This window comes from Lathamus discolor, chromosome Z, assembly GCF_037157495.1.
Source record: "Lathamus discolor isolate bLatDis1 chromosome Z, bLatDis1.hap1, whole genome shotgun sequence".
Classification (NCBI taxonomy): Eukaryota; Metazoa; Chordata; class Aves; order Psittaciformes; family Psittacidae; genus Lathamus; species Lathamus discolor.
The window spans coordinates 88,427,785-88,452,596 of record NC_088909.1 but is presented as its reverse complement, the minus strand read 5'-3'; the positions used below and the strand labels follow the sequence as shown (position 1 = coordinate 88,452,596).

General features: G+C 36.1%; 1 protein-coding gene across 2 annotated transcripts in view; it reads left to right on the top strand.

Annotated features, from left to right (window-relative positions):
- Nucleotides 1–24,812, top strand: part of NLN (neurolysin) — a 35,922-nt gene that overhangs the window by 5,923 nt on the left and 5,187 nt on the right. For both annotated transcript variants that reach the window (XM_065663127.1, XM_065663128.1), the window contains exons 2-10: nucleotides 5,282–5,538; nucleotides 7,510–7,658; nucleotides 12,843–12,950; nucleotides 14,410–14,512; nucleotides 15,250–15,410; nucleotides 16,812–16,947; nucleotides 19,138–19,504; nucleotides 20,662–20,863; nucleotides 23,473–23,659. In XM_065663127.1, the coding sequence (XP_065519199.1) occupies nucleotides 5,282–5,538; nucleotides 7,510–7,658; nucleotides 12,843–12,950; nucleotides 14,410–14,512; nucleotides 15,250–15,410; nucleotides 16,812–16,947; nucleotides 19,138–19,504; nucleotides 20,662–20,863; nucleotides 23,473–23,659 (1,670 nt within the window). The remainder of the gene's footprint in view (nucleotides 1–5,281; nucleotides 5,539–7,509; nucleotides 7,659–12,842; nucleotides 12,951–14,409; nucleotides 14,513–15,249; nucleotides 15,411–16,811; nucleotides 16,948–19,137; nucleotides 19,505–20,661; nucleotides 20,864–23,472; nucleotides 23,660–24,812) is intronic.

Genomic DNA, 24,812 nt, shown 5'->3' with positions numbered 1-24,812 from the left:
TAAATGGGACAGAAGGCTTAAATCTTGACATATTATAAAGTGATGATCAGTAATAGGAGCATATTGTGCACAAGTTTGCATGATTTGGGGTTTGTATTTTCTAAAGCTGGTCCTGCCCTTTGCTGCTTCTGCTTCACAGACTGTGGCTTTCTTGATTTATTTTACTAGAGTTAACAGAGTATGCCAACAAAGGGCCACTAAATGATCAGAGGGATAGAGCACCTCTTCTATGAGGAAAGGCTGAAAGAGTTGGGGTTGATCAGCCTGGAGAAGAGAAGACTTGGGAGAGACCTTATCATGACCTTTCAGTTCTTACAAGGGGCCTGTAAGAAAGATGGGAAGAGACTTTTTAGCAGGGCCTGTTGCAGTAGGACAAGGGGTAATGGTTTTGAACTAAAAGAGGAGATCCAGGCTGGATGTGAGAAAGAAATTTTTTACAATGAGGGTGGTTAAACACTGGCACAGGTTGCCCAGAGGTGGTGGATGCACCATCCCTGGAGGCATTCAAGACCAGACTGGGTGTAGTCTGGGCAACCTGATCTAGTTGGAGATGGTCCTGCTCATTCCAGGAGGATTGGACTAGATGAGCTTTGAAGGTCCCTTCCAATCCAAACCATTCTATGATTTTATGTTCCAGTCATGGAAAACATTTCTAAACAAAACCAGGCTTACTGAATGTTTTACACTTTAAAAATCAGTCTGTAAATTCACTTGCTTTTTTGTTTTTGCAGCAGCTATGTTAGCCACTGTATTGCTATAATAGAATATTATGAAGATCCTTCTCCTTTCTAAAAGGAAATCAAAGTTATATTTTCCAGAAGCAGTAAGCAATCAAATTGTAGATTTGTTGATAAAACAAATCACCTCACATTCTAGGAAAAATAGCAATTAATGTAGTCTGTAATTTAAAAGCTTTCTTTTTTCTTCTTTTAAAGCCTCTTTTAAATGTAGCTACTAAGCTTTCAAGTTGTTATTCAATTTACACTGCTTCTGGTAAAAATTATCATTCTTACTGCTTTTGGGAATGGCAGATTAATACCATAATTTGTGAATACAGCTGCGTCTGTAATAGTCTTCGTTGTAGCTGGAAGTCCAAAACAAACCTTGTGTGCCTGTCCTCCTGACCTTCTCATTGATGGATGGAACAGTGCACAAACGAATAATACACTCCAGCCTGCCCTGTATGTCATTCCACTGACATTATTACACGCCGTAGGACTCACCCATGAAAAAGGCTGGTGCAGGTTGTCAACAGAGGCCAGTTAGATATTCATAGTAAAAATGCAATGTAAATAAAGGTGCTTGAATTTTGAAGGACCTTACAGAACCATAGCATCTGAAAGGGATAATTGCTGTGATCAAGTCTACTCTTGCGCCACCTTAGGTAACCATTTTATAAGCTGATCAAGCAGCACATTATAAATAGAGGTGTTTCCGCTTCCTGGTGCTTATTGAGCACCTGTTTCAGAATCCCACTGCCCTAATAGTTACAAACATCTCTTAAAAATCTAGCTCGCACTTATTTCTGACCCGTTTAGTTGAATTTGTTCTTATGTCAGTATTGCCTCTTAAGCCTCAATAGCTCTTTCCACTCTGGGGCATTTCAGTGGTATGCCTAATGAGAGTAATAATCTTGAGACTTTTACTGCTAATCCATGCATTTCATATGTGTTTCTAGCAGTAGTGCAGGCTTAAGTGTCTATTGACACTTTTGATCCTTCATTTATGCCATCGCAACTGTTTTGAAGTTACACATAAAATAGATGATGGAACAGATTAGCTGAAAAAAAAAGATGTACCCCCTGCATTTTTTTGGTCTGCTTTATTTTCATCTGTGTGCTGCCCTGACTTTTTTGCTGCCATCATTGATGGTGTGGTGTACAGGGGCAGAAACCAGCAGCAGAGGGCAGAAGGGAAAGAAGAACGTCTTAAGGTGATACTGGTGCTGGACATGAATCTTATCCTTAACCCAGGCTTGTTTAGATATGCCTGCTGTTCTACACTGCACTGAAGGAAATCGAGTGTAATATCTGATATAGTTTGTACTAGTAATTTCAGGCATTAGCAACAGCTTGCCCATGGTCACATATTATAGTTAGGGCATACATGTAACTTTATTTACACACCTACATTTGCTAATCCTTCTGTCTGATTTAAACTGAAGCAACTTCTGATTGTCTCAGAACCAAGCAGTGGTTGCTGCCATTTACCAAAAGCAAAATAATTGTCTCTTGCTGATCCAGTTGCTGTCTGAAGAAAGCTGTTTGCTGTTGCATCTGGTTCCTACCATTATTAATAGAATTTATTTTCCAGTTAATATCTGGGAAGTTAAAGTCTCTGTGAGTGATACAATTTACTGTAATATTTTCTCTCTAATAACATGGCAAGTGTAGTTGCAGAGCATTTTTGAAATAGTCACAATATTTTAGCTATACTCTTGTTTCTTTGTAGTCTATTCAATCTTTAATTTTGGCATAGTTTCTTTGTGTTCTTTGTTTCTTTCTTGAACAAATAAGATGAAGTTAGTAAATTACTGATTTTATTGCAGTATGATACATGGAATTGGGGAATTTATTTATTTATAGTTTTATGTAGACAAAGAGTATGAAATGCTAAGCCATGAAAGAAATGCCCAGAATTTTCCCTGTGTATGTATTTTTACTTGCACACTGTTTTTTATTAATCTGTTGTCAGCTACATTGGCCCTAAGCACAATGTTGTTGACTCGTAGGAAGGTAACAGCGCATGTCTGTATATGGTTATTTGAAGAGATGCATATAGTGATTGTTTTTGTGTGCGATGTTGTGTTACAGTTTTTGAAGGCCCACCTTTATTGGTCAGTTAGAAAGACTTACAGGTCTTTCTGAGTTTGTACTGCCTTTGTTAATCTACATAAATGAGTGCTTCCTTCTGTCAGCAGGAGGAAACAAGGCATCAGAATTTCAAAACCAGGCAGTTCTGTGTTTTCCTGTCTCTAACAGCTAGACAACCACTTGCTGGATTTATGGCAATCATTTATATAGCTGTCAAATCTGTTTGTGTATCCCTCAATGCAACTGGCCAACCTACTAAGAAAATCAGGTGGCATCTTTTCTTTTGTGTTTAAAATTAGTGCTCTGCAGTAATCAGGGGCCCTGCATTCAAGTTCATTAAATCAGTCCAATTTTAATTATTAATTAAACTTGTTACACAGGCTGAAATTAGTATCATCTGTTGGTGTTGCGACTGTTTTAATCTTTGTTTCTGATAAAGTTGGTCAGTGACAGAGCTATGTTTTCTACATGTCTGTGTGAAGGTTATGAATGACAGAAAGCTGTAACTTCTTTAAGAGAGAGTATTTGTTATGTATTGTGCACTTTCGCATAGTTGTCAGCTCTTGTTCAGGCTGTTGTTTTCCTTTGATTCTATTTTACTTTTATTTTTACCATAATTTGGCACATTTCATATTCTTTCTAATGTTCTTGAGAAGCAGTGAGTGGGCTGGTGTTAAGAGTTTAGAGACTTGAACCTAGTTTTGAGGAGGTTGCCCTTCAGCTCCCACAAGGTTGTACCAGACCTGCACTAGCAGTGTTTGAAAAAACTAGACATAGGGGAGTCCAGAGGGAAACTGTGACTTAATGGAGTGTTCTTTGGTGAATTTGTAGATTCAGGGTAGAAGTGAGTGATTTAGGGGGATGGCAAACCGCTGCATTCTCAGAATGGTAATACTTAACCTTTTGCTCTCATGAAAGCAGCTTCATTTATCATGAACTTCTAACTGCCATTCAGAGTTTCAAAAGTGGAGAAGCTACTGAGGCATTAACGTAGTAACTGAGTTTGTATCAGAGAGGTAGAACAGAGGTGGAAAGAATATTCTTCATTCAGGCTTGTTTTCAAAGTTAAATCATCAGCATGCTGGACATTGATGTTTCTACGCTCACAGAAAGGAAAAATAAACATCTTGCCTACACTGGTGTGGGAGGATTTGAAGAAACTGGTAAGAAGGAAAAAAAAACCTCAACACAAAGATTAAATAGAAATGTTGTCTTTCATTTTTGTCTTGCATAAAAATAAATTTGTCTAGGCTATTTCTAGAGGATGCCTCTTATAGATGAGTGGACTTTTAACAAAAAGTCTTGGCTTCAAACAGAAGAGCAATTGGCTCTTTTTGATTGTTGGCATTTCATTCTTCTGCTATGTTTTTCCCTCAGGCTGAAATTGCCTATCCTTTTATACATGCTCTCTTCATTGTATGCCAAAGCCAATCTGAGCACTTATGCACATACCAGACTGGTTTTGCAATAAAATTAATACAGGTACAGTGACTAGTGTTAAGAGAAAAAGACATTTAAGAGAAAAAGGTATTTAGTTTAAAAATAGTGTTAAGCAATCATCCCTTTCAGTAGCAAGCTCTCTCTGTGTGGGTTTCTATTAGCCTGCTTCATTCAGTTGCCTGAGTCTTGATCCCTCTCCTTTATACAACCAAGTTGAATGTTGGTTTGTTGGGGTGGAAGTAGATGCCTGTATTTCTGTAGCCAGTGTCTTCATAACCTGTATTTGGATTTGTTGCCCCAAATTTGGGGTTTTTTTGAAAATATTGTTAAAAAGATTAGTGAAAAACAGCCATTCATTGCTCAGCACAGTAAGATCAGCTACATATATAAACTTTTCTTCTAGCTAAAGCTGAAATACACTTGATTTCTATAATCAGTATTAATAGTACGTAAATTGCACTAAATTTATGTAGCTCTTCTGGCAATAGAATGAAACTATGTTTAAAATCCACAGCAATTAAAGGAATGAATTTTCAACTGAGTAACAACTAGAAGTTTTCCTCCCATGGCTGGTTATATGGCAGACATCCTGTATAAATGTAAAATTATTCGTTGTTATGAATCTACAAAGACTATGTGGGTTTTATTCCGTATTTCAGAAATGCAAATACTGTCTGTTTCTGTAGAGTTTCAGTAACTATTACTATGTTTTTCTTAAAAGATTGAATGGTAATTTAATCTGTCTGGTTTTTCCAATACCAAGGTTTTTATCCCTGTCTGCACTTAGTCATCCTATAGATGGAAAAGGTAGAAGACAGACCTCTGATTTATTTAAAATTACACATAATTGTTAAGGGTAACAGCTGTGTATGATTCTGCTGGACAAATTACGGCTCTAGAAAGGACTATTTTTGCTTCTAAAAATATTCTGTAATTATTAAAGGTCTGTTGTCTTTTTTTTAATGTTTGCTATAAGCCTCCTCTTTAACTAGAATCCTGCTCTGCAAAGATAATTTTTATACTTTCAGGTCCATTGGGCCACAGCTTGTGTTGAGAATGACATTAGGAGCAGAAATTACTAGCCAGCTCAAGGCTTCTTCATACATAGCATCAGGCCGAAACCTTCTGAGATGGGACCTGTCACCAGACCAAATTAGAACAAGAACAGAAGACCTAATCAGGAAGGCAAAACATGTATATGACAGTGTCGGGATGCTTGATGTTGAAGAAGTAACACATGAAAATACTGTACGGGCCTTGGCAGATATAGAAGTGGAATATGCAGGTTAGTGTATATTTTCTGTAATTCTTTCCATCGCATAAAGAAACATTGAGAAAAGACAGTTGTTGCTTACCATTTTGATCTGTACTGTTCTAGTGTAGAATGCGTAGAGGCCTCTCAAGGGTCCTCTGGTCACAATAACCTTTCAGAATCTCTGAATATGTAAACGTGATCAGCTAAAAACATCCTGCTGCCTTATTCTAGAGACAAAAATAAGCATTAGCAAAACTGTGCTGTTGTTCTCTTTGACACAACCAGGGAACTGTTCAACAGTGAACTGGTGTTGGTCACCTCTTTTCTTTTTGCACGTGAAGCTCCATACAGGTACATTTGCTTTTCCAGCTGTGTACATCTGCTTGGGGACAGTGTGTAGCACTGTGGATTACACAGTCACCTTAGCTTGGAGCAAAATCTTCACCTAGTGAAAAAGAGCAGCCTCCAGCTCAAATGATTGTACTGTAATATTAGGCTAGCTTTCACATTACTTAAAATTACAGTTTAGCCACATCCAGTGAATTGAGTGGGATTGATGCTGGCAGAAAGACTGAGTAGTCTTCCTCTGAACAGCTTCCTCTCAGATTCAGTTTTAATTGTACCAACATATTTGGTATAATTATTGTAAGCCTTTTCACCAAGGTATAAAGCTCTCTACTTTAAATTAAATTAGAAAATCTATGTTTGATTCAGAAATAGTGGCCATCAGCTTCTCAGCATAGTGACCAAGACTTGCATCTTCCAAGATTTATTTCTTTTTTCTTTACATGCTGTCACTGTAGTGGACCATATTTAAGCTTTTACTGCTAACCTTCAAAGCTGTATGTGAAATTAGCATGGTTTACCTGTGAAATACCATGGCATGCTGTAAGGGTGTATTAGCATAGCGATACTTCCATTAGAACCTTGGATTTTTAGGGCCTGTTTGTCCCTTTCATATGTGCATGAAAGACCTACCCCAGTAACTGGAATTAACCATCTGAAAAGACACAGATGACAATAGGACATACATTTCACTTGGAAGCTGCCAAAACTCATTTTGGAACATCTTGGCATGATGACAGGAGTGGGGGAGGGGTTTTCCTATGGACTTCAAGAAGAACCATATGCCCATGTTTGCATTCCAAAGGTTTCTGAAGAGTTAAAGAGTATCTCGGGGTTTGATAAAACAACTTAACATAAAATTACAAAGCTTTATATCATCCTAAAATGTTGTTACTTTAAAATATGCTTTTGGGGAGGTGAAATTATAATTGGTTTTGAATTAAGTTAATTCAGCTGGTCATAACAATTCATTTCTATTTGAGGAGTTTCTATTTAATGTCTTTATAAGATGCTGTATTTTTTAATAAGCAAGGATTTATTTATAAGTGTATTTTACACAATGTAATACACAAAAGTGTATTCTGAAAAGCTAGTATTGTTGTAGGAGTGCCAAATACATACACAACATCTTTTGTGTTTGCCTTATTGTTTCTCATTAGACACAGAAGATGGGAAATTGAGGCTGTTCTTGTAACACTGTAAAAATAACTTCAAGGTAGATGAGCCTGTTTGAAACATTCAGAGCTTTTCACTTTAAATGCTAACATGAATGCATCTGTGCCAGCTATGAAACAACATCAGTCTTCACTTACAAATAGTTCATCTTTCAAAAGTCACATATCATATTTTTACACCTTCCAGTTCACTTTGTAGAAGAAAGAAGATGAGGTAATTAGGTTTGGGTAATAGATAGTTTCTGTAAAATGTTTATTTGTTATAATGGTGTGCAGTTTTGTCGTTTCACCTATTCATTTTTACATCATCTGTAATCACTTTATTTATTTCAAGCCTGACCTGAGATGTCAGGTTGCTTTGGGTTCCTGTTTTCTTAGATCTTTTATAAATATCAGAAGGGGGGAATTTCCTTATTCGTAACTCATCCTTGAAGTGTTTCTAGCCTTCTGTGTAAGTGTTCATTGCCTTTTATTTAAACAGTGGAAAGAAGCATGTTGGATTTTCCCCAGCATGTCTCACCTGACAAAGAGGTACGCTTAGCAAGTACAGAAGCTGACAAAAAGCTTTCCAATTTTGATGTGGAGATGAGCATGAGAGAAGATGTGTTTCAGAAGATTGTTTATTTGCAGGTAAATCGCAATGATATCTGCATAAAATGTGAAAATGTAGATAAAATTCTAGCAGTGAAAAACTTTTCTCTACAGAAGTTAATAATCACAGTGCTTTTCAAGCACTTTCAAACCCACTACTGTGTGTTTCCCCTGTGTCCTTACCAGCTAAATCTTTCCAGTGGGATACAACTATACAAAAAGGCCATGGTTCCACAAAAACTTAAGCCAGAGTAACCTGGTGCTCCCACACTTTGCCTCTTATAGTCTAGGTGCGTGTATCTCTGTCTCTCTCTTCATTGCGATAGCTTTGTCTTTTGTCTAATATTCTAATGAGCCTGGTACAAGAAACCCATCAGGAAAAATGAAATAGATTGTTTTCTGCTGGCGGAGGTCCCTGAGCCATTTGCCTAGACCATCACTAAGGAAGGGGAGGAAAGAAAACAGGCAATGTAGCAATATATTTAGTGCTTATTTAGTATTTAGCAATGTATTTAGTGTTTTTAATGCTTTATACTGCTTTTGAATTTGTGTCCAAAATTGTGCTTTATTGAAATTGTTGAGAATTTTGACATTGAGTTTTAAGTTATGGAAGTTAATGAGAACGTATAACTAGAAGTGACCTCTGAAATTGCTTCTTTTGATCTGCTAATTAAAGGCAGCTACATTGCATACTCCTCCTCTCTGTTGCTTAAGGCTCAAAACTAAGTCAAAAGTTACATTTACTGTTGGGCTATTTTCTATATCTCTTTTGTATTTCTTTTCAGTTTCCCTTCCAATTAGTCTGTAGCTCGAACAGGAAGAACATTCGTTGTTTTTTTAAATGCATCTTGTGACAGTAATAATTTTCTAAAGGTCTAATTTAAACATAATGCAAGGAAGCTGTCTAATTGAAAAAATTTGTCCTTGCTTCAGATGTGAATCTTCCTTTCAACCCCACTGATTTTTAACCTTCTTGTGATGGAGCCATATTTCTTGCAATTGTTGTTCGTTCTTTTGTGCAGTGTTGACTGGGAACCAGAATAATATTTGCAGCACCTAATAAAGTGTCTTGCAATACCATCCTTTACTGTTGGTGTGTTTTCTAGGCACATTTTCAAGTGTTATCCTCTAGCTGGGTATTGTTGTTTGTGTGATGTAGAGGTATTTAATAGCTCCATTTTAAGGACCTTCTGTTCTGTGTTGGCAGATAGTGCCTTATGCTGATTTTTTATTTTTTCCTTGCTCTTGCTATTAATTAAATGGTTTGCTATGTATTTATTATTTGCTGTGATTTTCCACACCCTCCATTTAGATACATTTAGGATTAATCTGCCATATCTATGCATCTGTGTATTTCTAATTTACAGAAATTTCTGATAATAGCTGCTGAAAACTGATTTGTGTAATTCACTCCTATTACTTTCTTATAATTTTTTTTTTAATCATTTTCATTTGGTGCTTTCCTACTTCATTTTCCTTTGCAGCAATACTTGGCTTTTATAACAGTTACAATTCTTGCTTAAATCTCCATTTAATTTTTTTAGAGATTTTTCTTGGCTTAACTGCAGCATGCAAGCATGAATTAGTATTGGTTTTCCAGAGGTGCAGCCTCTGTGCATATATCAACTTCATAACAACTCTGAAAGTAGTAGCAGTTTTTGTTATAGAACATATGTGAAATTGCCAATAGGGTCAGATTGGGCAAGTGTTGCTGTTTCCAAATCACAAATTTCTTATTATTTATTGCTAAAATTTCTAATGCATTCTTCTGTTAAAAACACTTAGTTGAAAAGTCAGGTTCCAGGACTACATTTATAAAAGGACTTCCACAAACAGAAATGGTTTCCTTAAATCATTTTATCAGTCTAAATGAGCCAGTAAATCATTTTGATTTAATCAGTTTTTTCATGGCCTTACTGAGGATTTAATAGTTCAGGTATATGAACTCAGTTTCATCATCCTGCACAGGGGCTGCATTAAGATGCATCGAGAACAAGAACCCTCACACTCCCATATTATTCATAATACAGTCATTCTGCTATAAGATTAGTGAATCTGCTTGATTTCAGTGACATCCTGCATGTTTTTCCTCCCTTTAAAAACGACTAAACTTTCCTAAGTTAACAACTGTTTGATATTCTTTCTAAATTCTGCTTTATTTAAGAACTGTTGATGATGGAAGATATGTGAGGGTTTTGTATTTAATTTAAAAATATACAAACAACAAAACCAAACACCTTAAAATAATCCAGTTTCTTTTCCTCACACATTAGGGAAAATAATTCCTGCATAAATGTATATTGTTGAATATGCTTTTTAGAAAACTTTTATTTTGGGGTCTAAAACTTGGAATAAAGGTGAATTTAGTACTGAAACTGTGATTTTACATTTCAATGCTCCTAACATCTGTACATGTTGGCTAGCAGAGGCATGCTTAAGAATGTTGCCAGTCTTCTGCAGCTACACACCCTCAGGAAACTCAGCCTGATGTAAACAGCTGCTGCAGTTTTTGGTCATGATAATCTAAGTATGTTTTGTTTCTTACTCTGCCTGAAGATTTTGTGGAATAAGGTGGCATTGTTGAAAGCAAGTATTAAATGGTATATAAAATCATCAGTGATGACCACCCTAAAACTTCTGGAAAGTTCCAAAATTTGATGTGTGTGGTATATTTGAAATGATCACTTCTGTTGTGGAAATTGTTCGTCAAAGAAACACAGGATGACATAGACCATCCTGACCAGACTGAAGTTCAGAGATGACCACAGAGCACCCTTCATTCTTGTGTCTGGGAGGGTGTATACGCTTACTTATCCTTAAAGACCTGAAAGGTCTTTTTGAGTGTGTATCATCCTTATCATAAGCATGTCTGTGATGCAGATAAGCTTCATAAAGGCTAATATTAAGACTAGAAGCCATTTAACTTATATTTCTTCTGAAGTGTATGGAGAGATGTATAGTCGTCAAGGATGAACACTAACTTAGTTTTCTCCTCCTTTTTCCTCAAAGGAATCTTTCTATTTCTTAGCTTTAGAAGGAGCCATTATTCATTGGCTTTAAGGGCTTAAATTTAGTGTTTGTGAATTCCCTTCTTCTGCTTAAAATCTTGGCAGTTTGGGACCAGGAGATTTTCAGGAACATGACAATTCCATATGCCCAGTGGAGGGTCTGGGAGATCCCTCATAATGCCTAAGTAACTGAGCAAGACTGAGTTATTCACAGTCCTCTGTCCTTGACTGTTACTGGAATAAAAGTAGTGTCTTTTTGTAGAGACCGGAATAATCAATTTTTTTCTCAGCCTTTCTATTTCTGAACCTGCAGCACAGTTAGCACAATATAAATGTTAATGTAGTGACAGTATTGGCATTTTTCATCTCTGTCATTTTGAAGTTGTGCTTTTTCTGTCATACAGTCTTAGGTCTGAAAAAAGAACTCTGGATTTTAGGGTTGTCCAGTAAAAAAACACTACAGGAAAATTCTGATTGTTACAAATATTTTTATGCTCAATATCACAACATTGACACTCCTAGATGTAGTGCTTGATAGCATAAATGTCTTCATAAAACTGCAGAATTTCAGGGAGTATTCTTTGCCAGAAGCAGAGCAAGAAGTCCGAGTGTTGTAGGGAGTAGGGTAATGGCATTTTTCTTATCATTGTGTTGGCACTCGTGAGTTGCTTGCCTTGTGCATTTATCACAAATGAAGATGGAGATGTGATGTTTGACTTGGAAAGGACAGAGGGCATGATTTTCTTCACTTACTTTCCTCACAAAAGAGAATTCCACAATTTACATCCTGTTATTTAAAAGCAAACAAACACACAAAATATAAATGGCTGAATGCTGGAAAAAAATCATAGCCATAGTGAAGGGTATACAATACAATCACCTGTTAATTATCATTGACTTCAGATGTGTGGTGACTTAGAGTAGTTAGATCATCCTGTCATGAATCTATGGATTATTTTTTAAATTACTGGTAAGTAATAATAAAAAGAAACAATATTCATCATTCATCATATGACAGTATCAGTAAACTAAGTTCAATTTACGTATTGCTTTAGAAAAGCGAGTTTATCACCAAGTGAAGTGATTGTTACAGTTGTTTTTCACTGGACTTAGAAATCCTTGCAGATAGACAATTGGTATATATGTAAGACTTTTAGGCCCAATTGTACTAATGCTTGGCAGTCCTGCTGTAGCGTAATGCTACTGGGACTTGATACTCTTTTCAAGTGCAAATAAAGCTAAACCATTCTGAGGTCCTTCATGGTTCTAAAAACAAATTTCCTAATTGTTTGACATGCAGGGCACTGGTGTTTATGTGTTGTGTGGGCTATTTTTAAATGACAGTTGGGAAAGTATCTGTTTCAGAGTTTTTGTTCTTATTTGTTTTCTCTTGGAATGCAAATAGGTTCCTGTCTTACATTTTTTCTGTAATTTAGAGGTAATTTACTTTGGCCAGTCATTAGTTAACAGCTGTACACAGTTGTGTAACTTTCATAAAATCTGCATGTTTCAACATCCTTACTTTTTGGAAATGCTAGTCAGGAATTAATTGTACATAGTTAAGCTGATGAGAGGGCTGTTAAGACAAGTCAGAGCTAATTCCAACAGCTTCATATTTGAAGGTGAGCTTAAGTAGAATATGTCTCTTTTAACAAGGGCTATAAGTCAATACCTTTTTTAAAATGTTCACTTTTAGATAAGACAAGATAAACTTAAAATGTGTACGGCATTGTTTTCAGTTTTGGACAAAAATTCAAGGTTCTGGATTAAATAGTCATGTTGCAGTCAGTTTGAAGGAAGACCCTCACAGGACCAATCCATCTTCTGTAATCTTTTGGGGATTTTTTAAATCTCCCTAGGTTTTAAGGTACAGTGTTACCTTACAGCACTGATTTTCTTCAAGTATGTATGAGAAAGCTGTCTCTACAGAAAAAGCTTAAGTGCACTGTCATGTAAACTAAAAGGGCTTGCCATTATGACAACATGTAAATATGTTGAGATAGTAAAAGAAAAATATTTTTAAAACATGCTACATTAATATAAGAATACTATTGTATAAGGTAACTGGTTTTGGAAAGTCCTTTGCATTAAAATCTGGGATATTCCTTTTTTACTATGGTGGTGTTCTAAAGACCAGCTCTGTTCAGACTCTTGTAATGCTTGGTATGTTTCTTACACGTGTTATAAATTCAATTATTCTATACTGTCATTTCAGCAAACCTGCGATCTTCAAAATGTAAAGCCTGAAACAAAGCGGTATCTAGAGAAATCAGTTCAAGTGGGAAAAAGAAATGGACTCCATCTTCCTAAAGAAGTGCAAAATGTAAATATGGACTATTAGTTTATAAAGTGAAGGTGACAAATTGTTGAAGAGACGAAATTAAGGTTTCATAGCTGTACTAAGTGTATGTTTGAACTTTGTGATCTTGGACCTGCTTAATTACTGCTCTAATCTTAACTGTTCTTAGTTCCAGATCCATCCTTTAAACATTAATCACCTTAAGATTTTAAAATTAATCTGCAGGCACCAACGGCATTCAGTGTATAGAGGTGATATGCATCACCTCTCTTAGTCTTCCAGAGTAAAAGAAGCCTATCTGGAAGAGGTTTGTTCTATATTCTGATTACAGAAAATGCCTCACTTAGATAGCCAAGAGAACTTTCACAAATTTTATTTTTGAGTCCAAACTTCAGAAGTATGACCAGTTGTTACCAAGACACAACTATTTAATTTCAGTGTTGTAAAATGTGTCCAAGATTTTAGCATTTTGACTAAAATAACTTAAGGTAGCTTAAAGGGACCATAAGCCACACTGATAATTTTCGCCCCATTAAGGGAGCATTTACTCAACCATATAAAAGCACTTATCATTTCTGATAATCTTGAAGTAAAACTATCTGCATCTGAGATGCTGACATAATGATTCGTAAATTCTGAGTGATGTTGTGTAACAATCTAAGTTTGCAACTCTTGAATAAACTTTACACTTTGTAGAAAATAATCATTCTTCATCCACGTCCTTCAGTTACAGAGATCAGTTTCATGTGTATTTGCATTGTTACAGGGCAACTGATGCCTCTAAAGGGATGTTGAAATACTTTATAAGGAAACAATTATTCAATTACATTTAAGTAAAAACCTGACTAATGGCAGTCTGCATATTTTTGTGTTTGGTGTGTATTCTTCTGTGGGTACCTACTGAGTTCACATGAACTTGACATTAAGAGGCAGAGACATGCTGGGAGATCTATTAGAAAGTGTTTCTGCTGGGTAAATATTAGGATTTTTAAAAAGGTTTTGGAATGGTCTTGCTGTGTGTGGGTATTCTCTTCTTTTTGTACGTTTCCAAGAGAGTGTTTTTCAATAAGTTGCATGCATTTTTACTTCCTTGATTCTCATTTATTTTAGTAGACATTTTTACACTTATAATTGTAACTTAAGGATTTAAAATAAAAGAATGTTAGCATATAATACTGTTCAGAGAATGTGCTTATGTGATCAGTCCCTGCTGATTTGAGATTCCGTTTGAAACTTTATCTGAGCCATAGCCCTAACCCAGAGTTCACTAGCAACTATATTGCTCAGGACCAAAAGAAAGATAAAATGGAGGACTGAGAAAGAGTGTAATGGCTTGCTACACACTTGCAGTGTGTTACTGGCTCAATTCCATCAGCTGGTAAGGAGCATAGCTGGAAAAAGCTAAATACTATTCATGTGGAGGATAGTAATTGCCAAGTTTTATTTTTGTGTTTCCACTAAGTTCAGTTTATACCCGATACAGGAAATAAAGACAATGAAGAAAAAAATGAGTGAGCTGTGTATAGACTTTAACAAAAACTTGAATGAGGAAAACGCATTTCTTGTCTTTTCTAAGGAAGAACTTGGTGAGTAATATGCTTGCTTTTTCCATTTCTTCAACCTTCCAGTTTTACTGATGTAATGGGATCTGGCCCAGTGAATGGTGGTTAGATCAAGTGACATTCTGACTGGTTTCCAGTCTTCTCTGTTTCCTTTTCAATCCTTTCCCAAAGTCAGTTTAGAATCACCCTTTGCAAGTGTTTATGGTCTTTTCATAGATTTGTGTTTCTTGAAGTGTTTGCCTCCTGTCAAGTTAGCATATCTGTCCTACTCTTTTTCTTCATAACTTCACTTTTTTCTGCTTCTTTTCTCAGTTCTTTGCCATCAAGTAATCCCCTGTGAATTGTATTCATTGCAGTTACTGGAAAAAGTTTCCTGTCCTGCAGTATAGTTTATCTACATCAGTCATTTGAACTGGTCTAGATATTTCATGTGACAGAGAATTTGGGAATTAATCATCTGAAGGGCATGGCATAAAATGCACTTCAGTAACACCAGACATTTTTTCTGGGTCGTATTCAGTATTTATCTGGTAGCCTCAACATGTACTTCTCCTTTGATCACAACTGTTTCCAATTTCTGTTTTGCTTTGTTGGAATTTGAAAAAGTTTTAGCAAGTTTAGTTACAAAAAATGAAGTTATATTTCTATGGAGATTTCTGATGTCATTGTAGACTGCAGCAAAACAAAATGCAATAATCTCACAAAAAGAGAGGGGAGTAGATAATTCTGGTAAACGTTGCTTATTAAATTGTGTTATACAGAAGGCCTTCCTGATGACTTTATTAAGAGTTTAGAGAAGACTGAGGAAGACAAATACAAAATTACTTTAAAGTATCCCCACTATTTTCCTGTCATGAAGAAGTGCTGCATTTCAGAAACCAGGAGAAAAATGGAATCTGCCTTTAACTCAAGATGCAAAGAGGTATGTCATATACTTACTGTTCTACAAGGTAATGACAGTTGAAAAATGGAGCTAGGCATTCAGATGTTAGATTTTTCTATATATTGTCTAGAACTAAGAAATCAAAACTTATCAGTGTAGTCTTTAACAGTTCCTTGTTCCAGTTTGTTCTGATATCCAAAGACCTTAGAAAGTTGATGATCTGTTTGTGTGTGTGTACATTTCTGAAACTTTCAGTGCTGCTATAAATAGAAGTAGGGTTTTGGTCTTTTGCCAAACTTCCCTACGGTGTTCCACGGCTGCTTAATGGCCCTTTCCTTCCAGAGAAGGACATCAGACTCTAGCTTCTGTAGTGCATCAGGATTCTTCTGAATGAGAGGGATTATTTAAACACACATATTAATTATGAAATACAGGTGATTAAATATGAAATTAATGCATTACATTTTGATGAGAATTTTAATTAGGTGTGGAAAAAATCTCAGATTTCATATAAAATATTCATTTAAGTGTCTGAAAAAATAGCTGAAAGCCTGCTGTCTAGAAAGAAGAAATATTTTCACAAGTAATTTGCTTGATACTAATGAGACTGGGCACCTAGACAGGTACAAAAATAATGAAAATGATAGGAAGGATAAAAGTGTCAGTCAGACATTTGTACCAACCATTCATTAGAGAACAATGGCAGACTTGAGCTTTTGTACTTGAAGTGCTGGGAAATTTGAAGAGTACACGATAAGATAAAATGGCACCGGAACTGACCAGCGTACAAGTCAGTATACTTAAAGGGATTTACTGTTAAAACTGGGACAATCACTGAAACTAGTTCTTGAAGAGAAAAGGGTTTCCCCTGGGAATTCTCAGTTTTCCAGAGCTGAAGGTTATCATGGTTACATTTCCATCTTCTCCACCACATTTAGGTCAGGGCCTGGGGTTTTTGTGTTTCAGATCTCTTTCTCTGAGTGCTCTTGTCAGTGGCAAAAGAGGGAAATTTGCAAACAAGCTTTGAATGTTGGCACAATAGCTTTGCGGTCTGTCTTCCTCACTAACAAGCAATTAAGGCAGCTGTCAGCCATTTCCCTGTCATCTTTCACATTGAAATGATTGATAAAGGAAATAAACTCTTTGCAACAGTCAAAGATTTGTTATTAGCCTTTAACAAAATGGTACATCTTTTGATTGATTAAAACAGATAAAATATAGAGTAATGACTCAGATTGAGTAGAAAACTAGCTACTTGCAATCAAATGCTGTGGCAGAAGATTCCAAGAATCTAACTACACTTACACTATTCCATATTTATATCTTAAAGTGTTTCATTTAAAATGTTTGCTGTTTCTTATAATTACAGATATTCAAATAATTGTTTCAAACATACATTTTCTGGTTTCACTTTACAAATTTTTCCCCTTTCTTTTTTAGGAGAACACAAAAATTCTTCAGCAATTGCTTCCACTAAGGGCAAAAGTGGCAGAACTTCTTGGTTACAATACGCATGCCAACTTTGTTCTGGAGGTAAACACTGCAAAGAGCACAGATAACGTAACAGCCTTCTTAGGTTTGTTCTTATTTATAAACAATACTTTTATATTTGGTATGGCAACTTGACTCCTCAGCCAAGATAAATTTAAATACATACTGGGTCACAGTGTCCTTCATGTTTAGATAGAAAATGAATTGTTGCCTCTGTTCTGGCATATATTTTTTTTAGACCATAGCTGTACAAATACAGTTGCTCCAAAACAGGAAAGCACAAGACAAAAATCTGAAAATAGCTGCTTTGTGACAGCCAACAGAAGCAAGCAGTTATGCCTTTCTCTGCCCCAAAATGCAGCTATCCTAATTTAGAACCAGAATAACATATGCAGCCTAAGCAATTTTATCAGTTCAAGAGGCTGCATCACAATTGCAGCTTTTCATTCACTTAGGTTAGCTGCAGTTCTTTGTGTATCTGTAGCCTCAATGCCTTTTTCTGATACAGCTGCATTAACTTTAATGAAAGATTACAGTATATGAGGGTGCAGCTTTCATGAGCTAAGGAATTAAATCTTGAATGATAGATTAAATCTAGAATTCAAAATCCTTCTAATGGAATTTGATCTGAAAACAGAGCTCTCTAGAAAATTTTTAAGCTGAGCAGTTTGCGAATTCATAGTCATCCTGTTGACCTCACAGTGCCCCCTCTTGTGCATGGAGTTAACCTACACTTTCTGAGATTACATAGTTCCACAGAATAGTATGTGTTCCTTTATTAATGTGTCCTAACACCACTTAGGATTGTATATTGATAAAATGTATAAATAAGCCACCCAAAACAATTTAGTACAGCAGTAAAGTCGGTTTGATGGTAGTGAGTTTTGTGGGCTTACACATCAGTAAAGAGGTTCAAATGTGCCTCTTTTTTCACCTGTAATTCTGTCACGTTTCTCCTGTGATGGCGTGAGCTCAGGTCCATATTTGTCAATACCAGTTATCCATATATTTGCAAGAAACTTGTACTTAATTTTGATTTATAATAAAATGTTATAATTACCTGATTTTAAAGTGTATTTAAAGTAGTTTGCACTCTTTTGTACCCATTTTATTTTTGTAATTCTAAATGCATTTATGTGATATTACAGTTTTTCATTTGTTTTGAAGCTGACACACCTCATAATTTGGCAGTCTTTCGTGTAACTAACTTTTTACAGTATGAGATGATATTTGTGAATAGAAAAGTTTATCATGTTTCAGGGTAATTTTCGTAAAGGGAGAATGTTATTCAATTAATTGTCAGCTTTCATTTAGTCTGATATATCCTTGACTACAAGCATGATAGTATGATTTGCTCTGCTTTGATCATACATATTCATATTTTAAATCAATGTTCATAAGCTGATCTTACAGCATTCTGAATGTGACATTCTGAATTTAGTATAATACGAGCTGTGAATAGTATTTCAGTCATGTAAACAGTGCCTTACAGCCCACCTAGAAGGAAGAGTGTCAGTTCCTAAATTTTACACTCTAGATACCGATAGTGAACACTAACTTGAATTCTTAAGGAAAAAGAAAGTGTCTGGTACTCCTGAAATGCTTACAAGAGAATAGGTACAGTATGTGCTTTAGTTACAAGTTCAAGTATTTTATATTGTGTATTGCATTAGTCATGCTATGACCCTTTCTTGTCCAAGAAAAGCTATATTGGAAAAAAAATGGCATAATAGAGATTAATATCCGGTAGCATTGATAGTCTAGAAGCTAACTTGTATAGGCAAGAACTCTTACATCTCTTGTCCTTTTACAGGACTTTATCTGGAAGTAGCTCATAATTGTTTTGAAAAATCTTGGAGAAAAAGTAGTGTTTTAATTTTGTTTCTCATTTCCAGTGACTAGTAGTAGTTGTAGTCTTCAGCTGTTTCTTCAGAAATACATCAAGAGAACTGAGATTACATGAGGTAAAATCAAAGACTTCAAGCAAAAGCATCTAGTGTTGCATTCCATTTCTAATGTCTTCAAAAAGCTAAATTTACCAAAACCCCTCACAGTACCATATATATATATATGTATTATTTACAGTACTATGCTGTATTACTTACACCATGCCTGTGATTAAAACTCATTAAGACAAGAAAGCAGACAGTTTGCTTGCTGTTGGTCAACAAATGGAAAACTTGGGGCATGTGCTTAAAGTTATGAATGTATTTTATAGGAATACACATTATAGTAAGGAATACAGAAGTTGATTCCAAGGCAATCTTTGTTTCAGATGATTTGAGTAAGAAGCTAAAGCCGTTGGCTGAGGAAGAAAGAGAATTCATTCTAGATTTGAAGAAAAAGGAGTGTAAAGAAAGGAACTTCTGTTGTGATGGAAGAATCAATGCATGGGATCTTCATTATTATATGAACAAAACAGAAGAGCTGAAGTACTCCATAGATCAAGAAAAGCTGAAGGAATACTTCCCAATTGAGGCTGTTACAGAAGGGTTACTGAGTATTTACCAGAAGCTGCTGGGACTTGTATTTGAGCAAGTAGAAAGTGCTCATGTTTGGCACGACAGTGTTAGTCTTTATACAGTAAAGGATAATTCAACAGGAGAAATGTTAGGACAGTTCTATTTGGACCTTTACCCCAGGTAATTATGACCTAGTGTTTTACTTATGTGTTTTAAATGAAATTGGTCTTAGTGGATTGCTGGTGTCATTGAAATTCAATGCATTTGGAAGTAAATATTTGTCCCACTGGCAAGACTATTACTAGGTTCGTTAAGCTATCCTCTGGACTGTATTCACATTGTTTACACTTTTTTGCATTTCTACCATGTTTCTTGCTTATATTCAGCTTACGAAGCATTACTACTTTGTTCATTTTTTGTAGTATTGCTGTCTAGTCAGTTCATATTTTTTTGCCTCTGTGAACTTTTCTCCTTCCTAACTGTAACAGTGTGTTTTACTTTTCACTTAAGTTGAACTGTTACTCCAGTTCAATTGTATTCCTATCTGCAAATGTTCCTAGTTTCTCCCACTTTCCCTTTACTCTTTATGTGTGTATTTTGTACACTATTGTCCACACTGCTAAAGAAAATATCAAATAGGTCAGGACAAAGAGCAGATTCCTGTTGTGCACACCATGAAATATACTTCCAAGTTGATCTCTATAGCTCTCCATCTCTGTAGCTCTTTACAGCATCAACTGTATTCTGTCAGAGATTAGGAGATGAGACTGAATTTATTCTTAGCTAGTCCTTTTTGACTGTCACTGGGGTTTTTTTGTATTTAATTTTTTTAATTATTCTTTAGCTATTTATAAATTGTCTGATACCCTTCTAAAATTTACATTGATTTAAGACTACTCAGCTTTAGGGAAAAAAATAACTTTTTTTTTTTTACTTTTGGATCACACTGAAAAATGCAATGAACTATATTCTTTTCCCTCCTGCAATGAAATTAAAAAGTACTGCTTCAGATGACGGAACCTAGTCTTGCCTATTACAGTAGCAGTTTAACTGCTGAAGTATATATACTTCCAGTATTTGAGTAGAAATCAGATTCTTGTAAAAGCTGCTGTGAATCTTAATCTGGTGTGATTTAAGTACCTTTCCCTCCCCACCTCCTTGTGCTCTTAACAGGATATTAAAATTAATGTGTCTTAGAAGTTATGAAAAGATGTAATTTCCTTGTGTAAGGCTTTAAAGAGACACTGACTGATTGTCCCTGTTCTTGAATGGTCTTCACTGTTCTTGTGAGCTGGCTTGTGGTTTGAAGATAGTGTCTGGTATGTTTTCTTATACAGAGAGGGAAAGTATGGGCACGCAGCATGCTTTGGTCTCCAGCCCGGCTGTCTTCTCTCTGATGGCAGCAGAATGATGTCTGTAGCTGCTCTGGTAACCAACTTCACAAAACCAGCATCAGATCGCCCATCATTGCTGCGACACGATGAAGTAAAGACTTACTTCCATGAATTTGGTCATGTAATGCATCAGATATGTGCTCAGGTTAGTGATGCTTCTATGCCAGTATAAGACTTCTCCACTGTCTCAAAGGAAGACCTAAGTGGTTTGGTAGTTTCTAATTTTAGTGAAGTACATACACAGTTTTTTGTTATTTTTCAAAGTAGCAGGTTGAGAGGTTTTTTGGTTGGTTTTAAGTTTTAACTAGAACTACAGCAATGTTACACCTTCTTATGAAAAACATTTTTATAGGAACATACACTTTTGCATTTGCACCACACAGGTGCCTGTGACAAGTGAACAGATCTATGTGTAACATAAAGAAGGTGCCCAGTGGTTGCTTCTGTTACAACTGTCAGAGGGCTTTTTATCACTTCTAGTAGCATGCTAGATACTAGAAGCAAAAAAAGGTTGCTGTATCTAGGAATGCAAACAATTTGGCAATCCAGATCACCTCCAGCATTTTGGCATTTAGTACTCTTGAGAGCTATCACTCTTAACATTAAAAGCATAAACCAGATCTTGCCTGAGCTATTGTGTATTCTGCTTTTCTAACTGACAGTCAGGGTTCTTCTCAGAGTGACTAGGAAGAACTGAAGCTAGTCTGCAGATTTTGCATCAAGATGTCAATAAAGATGTAAAATTCCTGACTTAATTTTTTTTACATGTGAAATTGATTCTACCAGTTGATAAATTTCTTATTACCTTCATGAAATTTTATGTTTCAGAGAGGTACAAGCCTCAGTATTCCTTCACAAAATACAATTTCATGGTTATCTACAAATCCAGATTTGTGTAGCACTGCTTTCATCTTCTTTTAAACAGTACCAAATGATCAAGTCAGAGAAATACGACAAACTTTAGATTTGTATTCTTTACCTGGATCCTAGAGACTAGGATGGCAGAATAAAGAAACAAAGTCATAGAGACCCATATATTACATTCATAATTAAACAAATAGTGTTCAAGGAAACTTCAAAACAGGTGGTTAGAGTTGCTTAGATATTTTAGAATAGAAGTATAACGTTTAGTTGATAATCTTCACCTGGAGACCGATGTTCTGAGCTCAAAAATTGAGAAATAAAACCTGTTCTTTTCTTTTAAGCTACCTAGAAGATGTTTATAAATGTGACATATTCAGCATTTTTGGTACAAAATTCACCACGAAACAACATTCTGATAACCAGTGAGGATGTGCCTAGGTGTTGCAGAACCCCTTCTGGGCAGCCCAAGCCAGCAATTCCAATGCTTATGTACTTCATTTGCTGTGGGATTGCACGCAGGTCAGGGAGGCCTACTTTTCAGTTGTTTTTTCCCACTGCTGATGTGGTTTCTGTGTGCAAAGCCACTGTGTTTACTGCTGTTGTATTTTATGTATGTTGCTGTTTGCACACCCCTGCAAATAACTCAGTAGTTCTACATAAGAAGATCCTGTCTTCTGGGATTTGTGTGTGCAAAGCACTATCTTGTTTCATATGATGATTTGTTTAAGCATATTAAAATTTGACATTTAAAGGGTATGTGTGGATTGGACTGGGTGGGGATATGTGAGCTGCTGGTAAAGGTCAGCTTTTGGATACTGATGCTCCTTTTAATCTACTGGTGGTCTGCTGTAAAGTGAGGTATCAAAGCAGGGAAGGGATCTGTTTATGCAGGTGGGAGGGAGAGTTATTGAGATACCTTGAACCAAATGTCTAATTTTTTTTTTTGTTAGCATCATGTGTTTCTGTATGGGTAAACAAGGATATCTGGAGGCCAACAAACTCTTGCACTCTCCTTGCCTTATGGTTTAGTCACTTATATCACCATTTCTTCCCAGCCAAGGCTTCCTAGCTTTGCTTTATAGTTTTTCTTGGGCAAGTACAATAAGAAGGGCAACCTGTTACAGCTATGGATTTGAGTAACTCAGGAGTGCAAATGAAGGCAAATGTTCTCCTTTACTGCTGTTCTTCTGAAGACATAAAAGGAAGACACAGGCGTGTGCTACAGCTGTCAGTTCAATGTTATGTTCTATGTTACACCTTTTTTTTTTTATTCCTGCAAAAAATTAAGTTCAAAGGCCAGTACTCCTGTGGGGCACGTTCCTCTACAGAGGATGGAATGTAATAATATCTACAGCTCTTAGAAAGGGCATTTGGGAAACTAAGAATTCTCTTTTTTAGCACTTGAAATGTTTTGTTAGAACGTTGCTGAGAAGGGAAGAACAATAAAATCGGATTGGCAAGAGGAGGTAGACTTACTACAGCACAAGTGTGGAGTCAGACCAAATAATTCCTATTGACATTTGAACATCGGTCTTTTAAAAGTGACCATTTCTTTTTAGAAATATTTTGGGTTTGAAAGATATTTTAATGAAGATTTTTAACTGTACAGAACTTTTCTTCAAAATTAGTAATGGGGGGGGGAGGTATTTAAACATGAAGTAGTTGATACTAAAGTAAAAAATTAAAAGCTCCAATGTGCTTGACTTTCAGAAGGAGGATTTTTCTATCAGTGATAGAGTGTCAGATTTGGAGACCTTTCATGGATAAACTCACTAGGATTCATTTATTTCAGGACATCTAGTAACACTGAAATTTTGACATCTGAAAATTTATATTCTGCTAGAAATAGTGACTTCTCTTTTCATTTAATATAATGGCTCTTCCTTTCAGACTGATTTTGCTAGGTTTAGTGGAACTAATGTGGAAACAGATTTTGTAGAGGTACCTTCACAAATGTTTGAGAACTGGGTGTGGGAAAAAGAACCGCTACAGCAGATGTCAAGACATTATAAAGATGAGAGCCACATTGAAGACATTCTCCTTGCAAAACTTGCTGCTTCTAGACTGGCTAATACAGGTATCTCTCTGCCGTTTTCCCCCACAAAATATGCGTAAAAATATACCATTTAAAACACTGGTGGGAAATTAAAGACAAACATAGCAGGCCCATTACATTTCTTCTATGTGTTGTACACATCACTGTCTGTCTGGGTTTATTTGTATGGGTACTCCATTAATAAAGGCTATGATGACAGATACCACAGTCTGCAGGAACAGAGCAGCTCTGTTTTTTGAGGGTACCCACAGGACTAAAATAGCTTTGCATTCCTCTCCACATGACTTTTTTACCTACAAACTTTTGCTCATTTAAAATTGGGAGGAGGGGAGGGAAAGTCCTGGGGTTTCTGGTATTTGGGGTTTTTTTGTGGAACCCCAGGGCGGGCACTGTGAATAAAGTATCGGATTTTCTACATCGGTCATCCACATTTGTTTTGCATATGACACTTGACAGGAACCAAAGTTGTTTGCAAATTTACTGAATATACATGGCAGATCCAGGATAGAAGTGTTGTAGCACTGCATTGTTCAAGCAGCCTCTTAAGTTCTCAGTGCAGAACCTTGAATCTCTGTTCTCTGCTTTCCCAGTAGACACATGCTTTCCCAAAATAAGGTCCTGATTCTTTTCTCCTTCCACATTTTGTACCAGTTTATATGTATCTCCAAATCAAGATGGTAATGTCATGTCATTAGCTATCATCTCATTGTTATTCTGTCACTGTCACCTCTCTGCCCCCATAATCAGGACTCCCCATTGTCATAGCCTTACCCTTTCATGGTGTATCATTGAGCCACTACAGCTTGTTTCATGCTGCCTCCCTATGCTGACCAAGAAGTCCTTATCTTGTGGCTTGTACAGGAAATGTAGCTACATAAGCAGTTTGCCTGAGTAAAGGTTCCTATCTCGTAGCTTCTTCCAAAAGGCCTGCAGCAGCTGCAGGAGCAGTTCTTGCTGTTCTTCTGCCTTAGGGTAGATATACTTAACTACCATCTGTGCAAGCCTGAATGAAATGGTATATTGGAAGTGAAGACATCCAAAAACATAATTTTAAATACTGAACTTTTCTATTTAAATATCTTCTTTATTTTGGTTTTGATCAGTATGGAAAGTATCATTTGAAAAAATGAAGCTTATAATGACAATTCTTCCATGAAAAATATGCCTCTCAGCT